This window comes from Scyliorhinus torazame, chromosome 9 (assembly GCF_047496885.1).
Source record: "Scyliorhinus torazame isolate Kashiwa2021f chromosome 9, sScyTor2.1, whole genome shotgun sequence".
Classification (NCBI taxonomy): Eukaryota; Metazoa; Chordata; class Chondrichthyes; order Carcharhiniformes; family Scyliorhinidae; genus Scyliorhinus; species Scyliorhinus torazame.
Window position 1 is genome coordinate 213,672,450 of NC_092715.1, and position 15,541 is coordinate 213,687,990.

At 42.9% G+C, this 15,541-nt stretch overlaps 1 protein-coding gene across 2 annotated transcripts in view; it reads left to right on the forward strand.

The window, feature by feature from the left end:
• snapc3 (small nuclear RNA activating complex, polypeptide 3) overlaps window positions 1-15,541 on the forward strand; it is a 46,738-nt gene that overhangs the window by 16,908 nt on the left and 14,289 nt on the right. For both annotated transcript variants that reach the window (XM_072517060.1, XM_072517059.1), the window contains 3 exons: window positions 4,797-4,879; window positions 6,565-6,729; window positions 11,924-12,031. In XM_072517060.1, coding sequence (XP_072373161.1) covers window positions 4,797-4,879; window positions 6,565-6,729; window positions 11,924-12,031 — 356 coding nt within the window. The remainder of the gene's footprint in view (window positions 1-4,796; window positions 4,880-6,564; window positions 6,730-11,923; window positions 12,032-15,541) is intronic.

The following is a 15,541-nucleotide window of genomic DNA, read 5'->3' on the forward strand; positions in this document are numbered from 1 at the left end:
AGCATAAATGTTTGAAATCCAATCTGACTTCTTTGGAACTGGAGAGAAGTAGAAATGTGATGAGAAGCCCGGTGGTGGCGGCAACGCTAAGGATCTGGGGCCAGTGGAGACGGCACAGGGGTGCAATGGGAGCATCGGTGTGGTCCCCGATCAGGGGTAACCACCGGTTTGTCCCGGGGAAGATGGACGGGGGGTTCCAGAGCTGGCATCGGGCGGGGATTGGAAGAATGGAGGACCTGTTCATCGACGGGACGTTTGCGAGCCTAGGGGCACTGGAGGAGAAGTTCAAGTTACCCCCGGGAAATGCCTTTAGATATATGCAGGTGAGGGCTTTTGTGAGGCGACAGGTGAAGGAATTCCCGTTGCTCCCAGCACAAGAAGTTCAGGATAGGGTGATCTCGGGTGTATGGGTCGGGGAGGGCAAGGTGTCGAAAATACACCAAGAGATGAAAGAAGAGGGGGAAGCGCTAGTAGAAGAGTTGAAGGGTAAATGGGAGGAGGAGCTGGGGGAGGAGATCGAGGAAGGTCTGTGGGCTGATGCCCTAGGTAGGGTTAATTCCTCCTCCTCGTGTGCCAGGCTCAGCCTGATACAATTTAAGGTGGTTCACAGAGCGCACTTGACGGGGGCGAGGTTGAGTAGGTTCTTTGGGGTAGAGGACAGATGTGGAAGGTGCTCAGGGAGCCCGGCGAACCATGTCCATATGTTTTGGTCATGCCCGGCACTGGAGGGGTTCTGGAGAGGAGGTGTGGGAGCAATATCTCAGTTGGTGAAAGTCCAGGTCAAGCCAAGCTGGGGGCTAGCAATATTTGGAGTAGTGGACGAACCGGGAGTGCAGGAGGCGAAAGAGGCCGGCATTCTGGCCTTTGCGTCCCTAGTAGCCCGGCGAAGGATCTTGCTAATGTGGAAGGAGGCGAAGCCCCCCAGCCTGGAGGCCTGGATAAATAATATGGCTGGGTTCATAAAGTTGGAGAGGATTAAGTTTGCCTTGAGAGGGTCTGCGCAGGGGTTCTACAGGCGGTGGCAACCGTTCCTAGACCATCTCGCGGAGCGTTAGAGGAAGGTCGGTCAGCAGCAGCAGCAACCTTGGTGGGGGGGGGAGATGTCCGGGGAGGAGGGGCGGGGGGTACTGCCTGGGAGGGTGGATGAGCAAGAAATAACATGAAGGGTTGGGGAAACTGGCACGTATGGGAGAGGGCCAGTGTACAAAGCTGTGTAAATATATAATTTTGCCATGTATATATCTCGCTCTGCGCGATTTCTCGTTTTTTTGTTACGGGGGGGGGTTATTGTTTGTAAGGGAGAAAAATTGTGTTAAAAAACTTTAATAAATATATATTTTTTAAAAGAAATGTGATGAGTATTGCGTTGTTGAAAAATGTGGGAGGGGCAGATGGAACAAAATAAGTCTGTGATCATTTGGAGGGCAGAAGAGATTAAATGACAAAGATGTCATGGAACACAAGACAGAAGGAGTGGTAATGACAGTATTAAAGATGGACACTTTGGTCCAGAATAGATGGCAATAACACAACAAAGGTCAGCACTGTCAGAATGCAAAATTGCATCATGCGTTAAAAGCAGAAAAAGGGTCAGTGCCGTCTGAAAGCAAAAAAAAAATCTTAAACTCTGGGCATCTCCATCTGTCAAATATGGTCACATTTCAAGCAAAGTTGCCTTGCAAGTCCTGTTGCAGGTATTTTTCAAGGATTTCTTGGCATCTTTGAGAGAGTATTTCTTGTGTCTCTGATGGCACTGCCCAAAGTTTTGGCTTTGAATGATCCCTTGATGCTTTTCACAGGATAACTGTTGTCTAGCTGCTCTGGGCATTTGGTGCTTCCAGCCAGATGGGTGTGTACATAGCAATAGATTAAGCATTTCCCACTGAAGGATGGCAGTACAATAAATTTCCAGAGTTTACAAGGCACACCGACTCATTAATATTTTAGCAGCTGTGTTTAAACAGCGATGAAGCACATTCACTTTAACTATTACTTGCATTGATTGCCATGTGCATGTGTATAACCTTGTGTTGATCTTTGCCCACCCTAGACAATGCTGCACCGTCTTGTATTTGGCAGAAACATGGAGTGGCACGGTGGCGCAGTGCTTAGCACTGCTGCCTGTGGCGCTGAGGACCCAGGTTCAATTCCAACCCCGGGTCACTGTTTCCACATTCCATGTCTGCATGGGTTTCAGCCTGACAACCCAAAGATGTGCAGGGTAGGCAGATTGGCCATACTATATTGCCCCTTAATTGGGAAAAAAATAATTGGGTACTCCAAATTTAAGGAAGAAAAAAAATTTGCAGAATTAACTGGAAGGTCCCAAGTTATCTTGTTTTTGTATTCAACTGGGACAGTTGTGATTTGATATCAGTGCCCTGAGGACCCAACAGGTAGATAATAAGGCAGAATTAGCCACTACAGATATTTATGCAAAGGCTTGTGCTGAAAATTCACTCGTGGACATCTGGGGAGGACAGGATCAGACTCTGTGCAAGGAGCAGTGTGGTGGGGACTTTTTACAGTTGAGTAGTTTGATCTTTGCAGTCTAATTTAGTAATTAGAAAATAAGCTCATTCCCTAAAACCATATCCATCAATTTCTTAGTTCTGGTTGGACTAGAACTCTGTTCTGAAGAAGAGTCATATTGGACTCAACATTTTAACCCTGTTTCTCTCTATCAATGATGGGACCATGTGTGACATTTAAAAAATAATTTCAATGCATTTATGTTAATTCATTAGTCAGCAGTTGAAGCAAACCATCTGACAGAAAAAACAATTTGATCAGTATAATCGGTAACCCTGAAAACTGATGTGGATGTGTCAAGAAGGGCTGGCAAGTTCAAGTCTGGTGCACGGCGACTGTTACCAGGATTGGCTTCCCAACTGTTCCTGCTTATTTCCCTTTTTGAAGTTGTGTCTGGTCCACTGCAGGATCTTCTCCCGATCCTGGTATCTATGTAATTTGGCAATTATTGCCCTTGGCTGCTCCCCTGCCTTGGGCTTCGGTCGGAGCGATCTGTGTTCCCTGTCGATCTCCAGCGGCTTGGGGAAGCTGCCCCTCCCAACTAAGTTCCCCAGCACCTGGGCCAACATAGTCTGTCAGGTCCCTGCCCTCAATCCCCTCTGGCAGTGCCACGATCCGGATATTCTGGTGCCGAGACCGATTCTCCTGACCCTTGACCTTCCCCTTCAAGGCCCCCTGGGTTGCCACCAACCTTTTATTTTGGCCTCCAGAGCAACAATTCTGTCGCTCTGGCCCATCGAAGCTTTAGGATCGTCTTTCCCTGAGCTCCAGTTTCTTCTCCATTCCGTCAATCACTGTCTGCATGGCGACCAACGCCTCCATCACTGCCACCTTGACTGCCAACTGGATCGCTACTTTAATCGCCTCTCTCTCCGCCGGAAGTGGGGGGGGGGGGGGGGAGGGCTGTTCAAGTCGTCGGTCTCCCTCACTCCAGTGTGGCTGAGGTCTCCTCACCTTGTGGGTCCACCATCTTGCTCACCCGCTGCTCTTAACCTTTTCCTCCGCTTCTACCTTCTCTGCATCCTCTTGAGCTCCCACCCGCTGGCATACTGCATTAGTCTCTCCCTTGTGGGTGAAATAAGTCTGAATATTCGGGCTAAATTTGTCTAAAAGTGCATATTTGATTGTATTCTGGAGGAGAGCCACCTGATGTGCGACTGCTCAGCACATCCCTGTCACTGGAAGTCATGAAAGTATTTTTATCAATCTCTTCTAATGTTATATCTGCTATTTTAATCACCCTAGTAAATACTGAAGGAAAGAATGCAATATTTCTGCCAATTTCACTGTCATTACCTGTAAGTTTATTGTGAGCATTCATTAGTGGCCATATCCCGGGGTTGATTTTATTTTTGTATTCCGAGTATCTCACTATTATATTGTATATAATTAAATGTTATGGTTTTGTTTTGGCTTACTAATTGTTTTTTCTTTTACAACTTTTGTGTATTCCCCTTTGTTCTATTATTGTGGGGTATGGATTTAATTTCTGCCTTTTCGTTTCATATTTTCCTTTTTTTAAAAATACATGATGCGTGGGATTCTCCGGTCCCCCAGCTGAATGTTTCCCAGTAGCGCATCGTTTGCTGCTGGTGGAATTCTCTACTCCCGCCGCTTGTCAGTGGGATTTCCATTAAAGCCACCCCATGCTGCCAGGAAACCCGTGGGTGTGCTGCCTGCAGGAAAAGGGAATCCCAACGGCTGAAGAATTCCGGCCAATGTCACAGAATCAAAGGATTATTATGCCGCAGAAGGAGGCATTTGGTTCATCGTATCTGCACCAACTTTCCAAACGAGCACCAAGACTTTAATGCCATTCCCCTGGCATTTCCCCATACCCTTGCACATTGTTTCTTTCAAGTAATCTTCTTGGATGCCTCGATTGGACATGTCTCCACAACATTTCCAGGGAGTGCATTCCAGACCTTAACCGCCTGGGTAGGAACAGTAGCAGTTTCTCCCCATCATCATTGTGCAGACCCCTCGTTATATCTAGCTAGTTTACTACACGTTAATTTGGTCATGCTTTTTAATGGGATACATTTCTCATGGATTCTATTACTCAACATTTTAAATGTTTCCCCTGTTGTTCAGTTTATATATCTGTCAGTAAATTGCTTCAGTTTACTTTCCTAGTTCCATTCTCATTAAAATCATTTTTTCCACTTATTGCTAATGGCTGTTGTTTCACCTAATTTACTTGTCTTTTTAATATCAAAAATTAACTAGGCAATTAATAAAAATTTCAATCTCACTTTTTATAGGACTTGTACAAGTCGGCATTTTTCTTCTTTGAAGGAACCTTCTATAATGACGCGAGATATTCTGAGTGCAGAGATTTGAGCAGGTACAGTGGCTCTCTCAAAATTTCACAATGCAGTGTAACTTCCTTTCCTGACCCATTAGTTGAGGTCATCCAATGCATGGCATTTGTAAATATTTGCCTTGAATTCATTAGAGCCTTCAAAGTATAAAGCAACCCAAGGCACTTCACAGGAGATTTATCAAGCTAAATTTGACATCTACCTACATCTGGAGATATTGGGGCAGATGATCAAAATCATGGTCAAAAAGGTAGGGATTAAGCAGCAGACAGTACAAAGGTGGAATAATTAAAATCGGGGATGCTGAAATACCAGAATTGGATTGCAACAATCTCCAGAGAGTGGTCAGGCTGGAGGAGATTGTAGAAATATGGAGGGGCGAATCCTCGCATAAACAGGAACAACTGTAGGTTAGTGAACGTAGCGTTGATGATTGAATGGGATTTGGGCAGCAGACTTTTGGATAACCTCATATTTTGAGGGTAGAACTTGAGAGACCAGCCAGGAATGCACCGGAATGGTCGATGCTTGAGGGCACAGGTTTCAGCAGCAGATGTGCTACAGCAAAGATAGACTCTGGTAACTTTACGGAAGGCTTGGGGTGATATGGACATATGATGGGGTAGAAGAGAAGCTGGAAAAAGATGTTAACTTGAGGTTAGGGAGAGGAGAATCTTAGAGGACGTTTGCCTGGTGGGCTTGGGGAAGAGAGCTAAGTTACAAGGGCAGTTGATCAGTTGGGGCCAACCTTGGTGACAAGCTAAGTCCATAAGTGCTTCACATTTAGTGATGAGGGTGCAGACAGGAGAGAGGATTTTAAGAAGATGGTTTGCAGCAGTGAAGCCTGGGGTTACCTTTGTATTCCAGGGTGACCCTGTAATAGTGGGCAGTTTTGGCAAAGGAGAGCAGGATCTGAGGGTGCTTTATGGTCCAGCCAGATCTGGCAGTGAATGGCAAAATCCGTCGTTTGCCTCATCCCTCACTGTCTACATCCCATGCACTTAACGGAACAGAAATAAGAGATGTGCACTCTGGAAAGGAACCAGGGTGAGAGAGAGTGATTTGGGGCATCAAAAGCAGAGATGAAAGTGTAGTGTGTGCTGTAACTGCAGAAATGTTATCCACATATACAGATATACATATCAAATAATCCCCAACAAATTTTGGCTAAGGAAGTTTCTTAATTTAAATCATATTTAACAAGAGACTCCACCTATGAAAGGGGGAGGAATACAGCATGAAAAGTAGCAATGACTATAACTTGAGACAGCAAAAAAATGTTGTAATTCCAAGTGAGTTGTAATTCATATCAGCAATCAAATCCATTTTTCTACTGTTTTGATCCCAGGGAAAGATTTTATGATATACAAGCTAACTCGTGTTTAGCTTTTATGCTCAGGAAAGTATTGGCTGTGCCATGATCGTTAACTTCCATTTAAAAAAATTGGTTAAGAGGTATGTTGGCTACGATACCAGGACAGTGCCACTATCCAATTTCATATCCTCCTCTGGTAATTCACTAGACCTGTGTGTTGATGAATGGTTGTCAGTCTAATAAGCTTAATGGGTAATGATTAATCTACAAATTAGCTTAACTTAATTATATAAATACTGCTTCCTCCATTTACATCGTCAAATTCACTTGTATCCTTATGATTTCACAATCTGTTTTGATCTATAAGATGATCTCTATTTACTGCCTTTTTAGGAACGTTATTGAATGGGCAGAGTCCCACGACAGAGGTTGTGGGAAATTTAGTACAGCTAAAATGGAGGACTACACATTCAATGACATGTGCATTAAAGTTGGCTATCCTTACTTATATTGTCATCAGGGTGACTGTGAACATCTCATCATCATCTCAGATGTCAGGTAAATTCATTAATTTTGGATGCAGAAATGTTCTGAGATAATACTAGTAGCTTCAGAGTGCGAAGGTTATTTGTGCTGTCTTTACATTATTGTTCTGCAGTAAGAAATTGAGGGTCAATTCATGAAGTGAGTTACAGAATTAACTCGGATACCCACAAGAGTTTAACTAACTAAAGCTCAAAAGCACTGTCCTACCGATGTGATTTGTTTCCTTTTCTCTCTTATTCTGATCATCTTTGGATGGTATCACATTTAAGTGTTTTGCATCAGTTTATTGGAAATGAGACAGATAATATTGCCATTTAACCAGGCTGAGTCCTCAACCCCTCGACTCTATTTGTATTTATAATAGAATTTTTTGTTGTCTCGATTTGAGTGCAGGTTGCTAGTCAGAAGGTGCTTCAATAGTCGTGAACTGATTCCAAATTAAGTTTGATTGTTATATGTAAAAGTAGTTTCTACTTTATAATGCCGGGATGATGAAGCTCCCTTGGCTTGTATAAACAGCAGGAGAGACACCAAATGAAATACACCAAAGCTATTATACATTTTGAGGCAGAAACATGTCTTGTTAATGGTGTTTAGGTCCTATAAAGATAAACTCTATTCTGCTAGCTTGTTTAGCTATTTTTTGATAATTGAATGCTACTGATTTTCTGTCTGTCGATTAACTAGTTTTGTTTCCCTGTAGTGAGAAATGAAATAATTGTAAAGCCAAAATATTCCTTTTGAGAATTTGTTCCCCTCTACCCTCCAACATGGAACTTCAGCAATAGTTCAATCCCATACTGGATTAAAAAAAAAAAAATTTAGAGTACCCAATTCATTTTTTCCAATTAAGGGGCAATTTAGCGTGGCCAATCCACCTAGCTTGCACATTTTTGGGTTGTGGGGGCGAAACCCATGCAAACACGGGGAGAATGTGCAAACTCCACACGGACTGTGACCCAGAGCCAGGATCGAACCTGGGACCTCGGTGCTGTGAGGCCGCAGTGCTAACCCACTGCACCACTGGATTTTTTTTTTTTTTTTTAAAAGAGGTGCTTGTGTTTAGAGGTCTTTACTTTTAATTTTCTCCCTTCTCCCTCCCGTACTCTCGCACCCTGAAATTGATGGGATTCTAGAGGTGTTGTCTGTCCTCCAGCACCCCAAGTATTCCTCTTGAATATTAGTACTAAGTATTGTTGGGGTATTCATCTACTGTAAGTTGGGGAGACTTTGTCCAATATCTACATGTATTCACTTCCAGCAAGGGTAATTGGTTCGATTTCAAGGGCAGATTGTGTCTATTCCTCTCCTTAATTTAGGGGCATTGAAAGGCATTAAAACCACTCCAGTGAGATCAATTTGCTCAGTGCACACTGAGAATGAAACCTCGGATGTTGCTAGTCAGGATGTTCAGTTGCTCACTGGATACACTGAACACACCGAGAACACTTTTTGGTGACTATCTTAACATTTTTGTTTCAGTCTTTCATAAAAGCTGATGACAAAATAACCGGCTTTATTTCAGTTGTTCAGAAAGAGACCATTGATTTGTGGTTTATAACCTACATTGCGTTTTTATTTGTCCAATCATTCCTATTACTTGAACCATGCATCCTGTTTAGCCTGAAAGGGTGATAATTTAGACTATATATCCCTGAGAATACATTATCAGTCAATCTTTGACCTAACAGTTAGGAAGAAGAAAGGCTGATATTATGCTTTGAGAAATGCCTTGGAAAAGCTTCAGAGATGACGCATTATGTTGAACTGCGGTCATTCACTATTTTGTAGGCACTAACTATTTTGCCGTCAACGAGGTTCCAAAAAAAGTGCAATGACCCACCAGTCCAGTGGGGGAAAATGTACAGTTCACAAGGCTGTTGTTCCAAGTGGAGCTCTTTAATATTTCAGCAGGAGTTTCTGCTAGGTTGCACTTTTGCTTTTGCACAATTCATCCAGAATCGGACAAACAAGCGTAAAAGATAGTGAAATGTTTTTGCACAATTAATCCAGAATCAGTCAAACAAGTGCAAAGGATCGTGAAATTTCAAGTGCAAATTTTGTTCTGTGCAAATTGTATTTTCATTTAAGATGGAGATGAGGAGGAGTTCCTTCTCCAGGAAGGTAATTTGTGTTTGTAATTCTCTTCTACAGAGAGTAGCAGAGGCTGGGTCGTTGAATACGCTCAAGACAGAGTTAGATTTGTGATTGATTCTCCCTGTGTCTGCGTGGGTCTCGCCCCCCGCAACCCAAAGATGAGCAGGTTAGGTGGATCGGCCACGGCCAGGCTAAATTGCCCCATAACTGGAAAGAAAATAATTGGGTACTCTAAATTTATTTTTTAAAAGACTTTTGTTTGATAAGGTAGTCGAGGTTTATGGGGGGCGGACAGGGAAGCAGAGTTAAGGCCACAATCAGATCAGCAATGATCTTAATGAATGGCAGGGCAGAGTTGATGGGCAGAATAGTCTACTCCTATTTTGTATGTTATGATAACTAGTAAATTGTTCTGTAGAGATTTTCTTGTCATTTTGATTTAAAATTGATGGTGGACTAGACACTGATTAAAATGCATTTTTTTGTGACAAACCCATTTTCAGCTGTATTAATCAAATTGCACCAGGTTACCACTCTTAAACATATTGAGGAATTTTTAAAAATCTTTAAAAAAAGATTCTGCTCCAAAACAGTCAATTGCATTGATTCAGGTTGGATTTTACATTTTGCTGATATGAGACCAGCACGCATCCGCTACACCACTCTGCAACCTACATTTTGCTGATATGGGCCCAGCGCACATCCGCTGTGCCACTCTGCTACCTACATTTTGCTGATCTGGGCCCAGCGCACATCTGCTGTGCCACTCTGCTACCTACATTTTGCTGATATGGGCCCAGCACACATCCGCTGTGCCACTCTGCTCCCTACATTTTACTGATATGAGTGGATACTTCAGAGGGAAACAAACTTGTCATGTGCTATTTTGTCCCACATAAAACAAATTGTGAGCCTGTGTGTTTCTAGGCAGCTGTAGCAATCCACGGCATTGCATGTGAAAGGTAGGAGATACTATCTTGCCTTGGAGTGGAATGTTCAGAGAGGCATAACCTGAATTAACTGGGTAGATATCTGCGATTAGTATGGGACCAAACTTTTTTTAATAGGGGATGGATAACACTGTGGCAAGTAGGCAGCAGCATTGAGAGATCTGCAGTAGGTAGAAATGTTTAACAAACCCTGGAGACTTTGCTGGAAACCAAGGCAAAGATAGTTTTGCTTCAAGACTGACATGTTGCTGATACTAGATGTGGACTTTCTGAGTTAGTAATGCTGATATTTTTCTGGTGTCAGGTGGAGTTTAGTTCGATTTGAGGAGTGTAATAAATAAATACTGTGGTTTAAATTGCTTCCTGTTCCAACATAGTGTAAAGTTAATTTGACTTGACTGAAGGGTAAGGAGAGAAAAGACAAATCGTGTTTTGGTGCCGATGAGCTCCAAATCTGAGATCCAGGATTTGCGAACTACAAAATGTTTAACAATGCTATTTTTCTCTCAATTGGTTTTGGAATCTCCTAATAATGCTGCTTCATCATCACAAATGATTTGAATTTATTTTTCATGGAATTATTGCATTTTCATTCTAAAGATTTTGAATACTTAGCTTACACTTCAAAACATCCATACTGAGTTTAAAGCACTTTCACTATAATGAAGGCATGTATCCCATAGATCTCGTACTATTGGTATTTACGTGAATAGGAATAAAGTGGTCTCAGCAGAGCCAGTGGCATTGGGGATCCATTTTTGGCTTCCCAGAATCCGAGTGGTCGATTATGTTACGGTTTGTCAAAAAATGTCTTGTTGCAGCTTATAAGTTCTTGAGATGTTAATTATCACTGGGTTTCTGGGCCTTTTTGATAGTGTTGATTGAGGAAATTATGTTGGTCAGACAGTAGGAAAGGTCTCTGCCTTCCTCCTTGTCATAGTATACATAGCATTTGTGTATAATTTCTCATTTGCAGGACAGCTCTTCTGACAGTATAGTTCCCCATACTGCATTTTGAGTATTTACCTAATTTGCATGCCCTTCTCCAAGACTAGAATGTGGGAGGCATGAGCTTTCCTTTTGTTCTTATACTTTGCCATCTTGAGCGGTTGGCAATTTTTGGGCTGGATCTCCCAGCCTTCATGTTGGGATCTTAGAATAGAAATGCTCGAACTATTATTTGAAAAAGTGTACAGAACAAAGCAGCTCTGTTGTCCCATTTGATACTTTCCTTTAAGAAAGGGCGACCAGAAAAATGTCAGTTTCATCACTTTTGCCAATTATTTTGAATCTGTGCCCTCTAGTTCTTGATGCTGTCCTGAGTGGGAACAGTTTCTCACTATTTATTCTGTCCATATCCCTCAGGATTTTGAATGCTCCTATCAAGTCTCCTCTCGGCCTTCTTTTCTCCATGGAAAACAGTCCCAGCCTCTCCAATTTATCCTCATAGCGATAGATGATTATCTCTGGACACATTCTTGTGAACCTCCTCCGTACTCTCTCAATGCCTTCACATCCTTCCTCAAGTATGCCACCCTGAACTGAATGCATTACTCCAGATGATGCCCAACTAGGGTCTTTTACAGTCAACATCACCTCCTTACTCTAGTACTCAATACCCCTATTAATAAACCCTAAGATACTGTGTGCTTTATTAACTGCTCTTTCAACGTGACTTGCAATCTTCAATGATTTGTATACACTGAGATCCCTCTTCTTGCACCTCCTTTAAAGTTTTTCTCTTTATTCTATACTGTCTCTCCATGTTCTTCCTGCCAAAATGAATCACCTCACTGTTCTTTGCATTGAACTTCATCTGCCACTGTCTGCCCAATCCATCAACATGTCTACATACTTCTGAAGTTCAAAACTGTTAATGTTTGTTCGTCACTCGACTTGTGCTGAAGTGAGATATCCTCAATGAGCTTGCAGCCTGATAACTCTGTGGCATTTTTCATTATAGCCCTAAAGTGAAGCAATCTATTTTAGTATAAAGATTTTATACAAAAGTGCAAGTATTCTTAATCATTCAATGCAGAATGTAATTTTAAACCAAAGCATTTTGTTGTACTTGCCCTCTGAGTATAGTGCGCTTTATGATTACCTGAAGAAGTTCAGAATGATGTAAACACTAACGCTTATGTTATTTGCTGTCACAGAATTGTCCATCGTGATGATTGTCTAGATAAAACTTTGTATCCATGTGTGACCAAAAAGCCCTGGATGTGGACTCGGAAGTGTTCGGTTTGCAAATTATTTATAGTCCGGTAGGTAGATAACTGCATTATATTGCGTTAGAATCTTCATATTTCGTATTACTTTTACAGAAATGCTTCAAATAGGGGCAATCAATATGTTCTGTTTTGCAAATCAGCTTATTTTCCTTTTGGCAAGTTGTGGGTCTGACGTGTGCAGATGCTCCTTGCTATGTTCCAGAATCGTTGTTGAAACAGTACTGCTGAGAAAACCACATCAAAAAAGTTTGATTGCCTACAATGCAATGCACACACTGTCCCCATCACTTATACCTGGAGAACTTCGAAGAAATTAGCAGGAGTTGGTAATTCAGGGTGTGTGGCATGGCAGAAAATTGTGTATGAGCTAAAAGCCATGCATCCTACCAAATTCTGCCTGTCTGCTAGCTTATGACCAGCCGACTCACTGAATATTCTGCTGTCAGTAGATGATCCCATTAATACATCTGGTGTTCCATATCTTGTCAATCAAGAGCCCCGGCAGTAATGTAAACCTGCCTGCCTCAGATGATCAAAACACTTCAAGTATGCAATTTAACTGGTTTCAGAATGCAATTTAACTGGTCTCAGAACCAATTAAAAAATCAATTTTTTTAAATTAAAGTTTTCATATTATAATATGCAAATTAAACAAATCCATACAAAACAAAATATCATTTACAAACCCCTACCCTTGAGAAAAGAAAACCTACAAACACCCCTCCCCCTTCTCCCAAACCCACTGACTGTGACCAATTCCTAAAGATCGAAGACAAACATTGCCACCTCCACAGGCCCAGGACCCACTTAAGACAGCCACCAACCCCACCCCTAAGACAAGAAAAAGAAAAACCTTTGTTCCAGTCAGATCCCCTCCACCCCCACCCCCCATACACCTGAAACCCGATAAGCCAGGCTCACTGAACCTTGCCCAAGCAGGTCCAGCAATCTGCAGCACCTCACTCCCATTCAGTAGCTGAAACTAGCCAAGTACCGCTACCTAAGGTAACCCCCACACCCAGGTGTATGCTTAAAGAACAAAGAAAAATGACGGTCCCAACCTGTTCCAGCTATGAAAGAGTAACCAAATCCTAACACCCATACAATACTTAAAGTCCCCCTCCCAGGAACCATATCCCCATACTGTTGTCCTGACAACTACTCTCTGACAACCATAGGCCTCTCAATCCCAAACTTACAACAGATACAAACCCTCCCAACCGTCCTCCTTAAAGTCGCAATCAAATCCACTCGATCAAGTCCAAGACCATGCTTCTTGACAAAAGCCTCTGTCTCCTCTGACGTATTGAAAGAATTATCTCTCAACTGAAAAGTCACTCCGCCTCGCTGGGTACACCACTCAAACCTGACTCCACTCCTGAATAGCACTGACTTTGCCTTATTAAAAGTTGCACGCCGCTTTGTCAACTCCGCTCCGACATGTATGTGTATCCTGATGATGCTTCCATCCTACCTTGAGTCCTGATTCACTTTGGCCCATTCAGAACCTGCTCCTTCTCGTGGAAGCTGTGTAATCCAATAATCATTGCCCGCGGTGGCTCATTCGCCCGTCTCTCTCTCTCTCTCCCACCTCCCCACACTCATGCCACACACAAATACCAAAAGCTTGGTGATCAGGTTCTGTCTCCTTGACATCTTCCCTTTTGCCCTCAGAGTCCTGTTCTTCTCCTCCACCAGCAGCACTCCAGTTTCCAACAAGGTGATTCGATCACTATGCCACAACAAGGCGGCCTCCACACCCTTCAACACCTCTCCATGCTCCTTCACCGCCTCCAAGGTTTCTCCCCCGCTTCTCCTAAATTGGAGCAAGTGCCTCAATTGATCGCTTAAAACTCCTGCGCCAAGACCCCAATCCGCGTATCCACCGTAATGTGAGCAGCCACACCCAAGGTGGGACCGTCAGCCATCTTCTCTCCTGCTGAGCTTCACGAAGGATTACCATCTGTAATCTTCTTGCCACCAGCCTTCTGCATAGATTTTGACATATTTTGGCGACAAATTCCTTATCCCATGCAATGGGCGGTTTTGATGACCAAAATCCCTAGGAAACAGGCTGAAAGTCCTAAAAACAAAGACCACGGCAGGAGCTACTTATGTGCGAACTTCTCCTAACTATCGCCACCAAAAGCCCGTTTCAGAATCAATTTGACCTGAAAAGACACCACAGATAATTTCAGCACACAATTGAAAGGTTTGATTGTTGTAGTTGTCTATTTCATTCACTTTGACAATGCACTCTGGGTTAGCACTGCTGCCTCTGGCGCCGAGGACCTGGGTTCGATCCCGGCCCCGGGTCAATGTCTGTGGAATTTACACATTCTCCCCGTGTTTGCATGGGTCTCGCCTCCACAACCCAAAGATGTGCAGGATAGATGAATTGGTCATGCTAAATTGCCCCTTAATTGGAAAAAAAACAATTGGGTACAACTTTATTTAAAAAAGGATTAGTGTGGAAAATAAAAGCTCATGATGTAGGGGGTAACACATGTCATGGATAGCAGATTGGCTAGCTAACAGGAATGGGTAATTTTCTTCTACAGGGATCATTGCTGGGTTCTCAACTGTTTACAATTCATAAAATGACTTGGATGAAGCGACTGAAGGTCTGGTTGCTAGATTTGCTGATGATATAAAGATAGGTAGGAAAGTTTGGTGTGACGAGGACACCAGGGGACTACAAGGGATATAAATCGGCTAAGGGACTGGGCAAAGACCTGGCAAATGGTGTATAATTTGGTAAAATTCCCGTACCAGCCTCCCCGAACAGGCGCCGGAATGTGGCGACTCGGGGCTTTTCACAGTAACTTCATTGAAGCCTACTCGTGACAATAAGCGATTTTCATTTCATTTCATTCCAAATGTAATATTGTCCAGAAGAATAAAATAGGAGCATATTACCAAATGATGAGAGATTGCAGAGCTTTGAGATGCAGTGGGATTGGGGTGTCCTGGTGCATGAATCACAAAAGGTTAGTATACAGGTACAGCAAGTAATTTGGAAAGCTAATAAAATGTTCTCATTTATTGCAAGGGGAGTTTAATACAAAAGTAGAGAGGTTATGCTTCAGGTATACAGAGCACTAGTAAGACCACATCTGGAGTACCGTGTACATTATTGGTATATTTAGTTAAAGAGGGATGTAAATGCACTGGAGGGTTTATTAGACTTTTTAAAAATAAATTTAGAATACCCAATTCATTTTTCCAATTAAGGGGCAATTTAGTGTGGCCAATCCACCTACCCCGCACGTCTTTGGGTTGTGGGGGCGAAATCCACGCAAACACTGGGAGAATGTGCAAACTCCACACGGACAGTGACCCAGAGCCAGGATCGAACCTGGGATCTCGGTGCCGTGAGGCAGCAATGCTAACCACTGCGCCACCGTCCTGCCCTGGGTTTATTAGACTTGATACCGGAGTGGGTGGGTGGGTTGTGTTCTTAGAAAAGGTTGGACAGACTAGTCTTGTATCCACTGCAGTTTAGAAGAAGAATATTCGCCCTGTGTCTGCGTGGGTCACCCC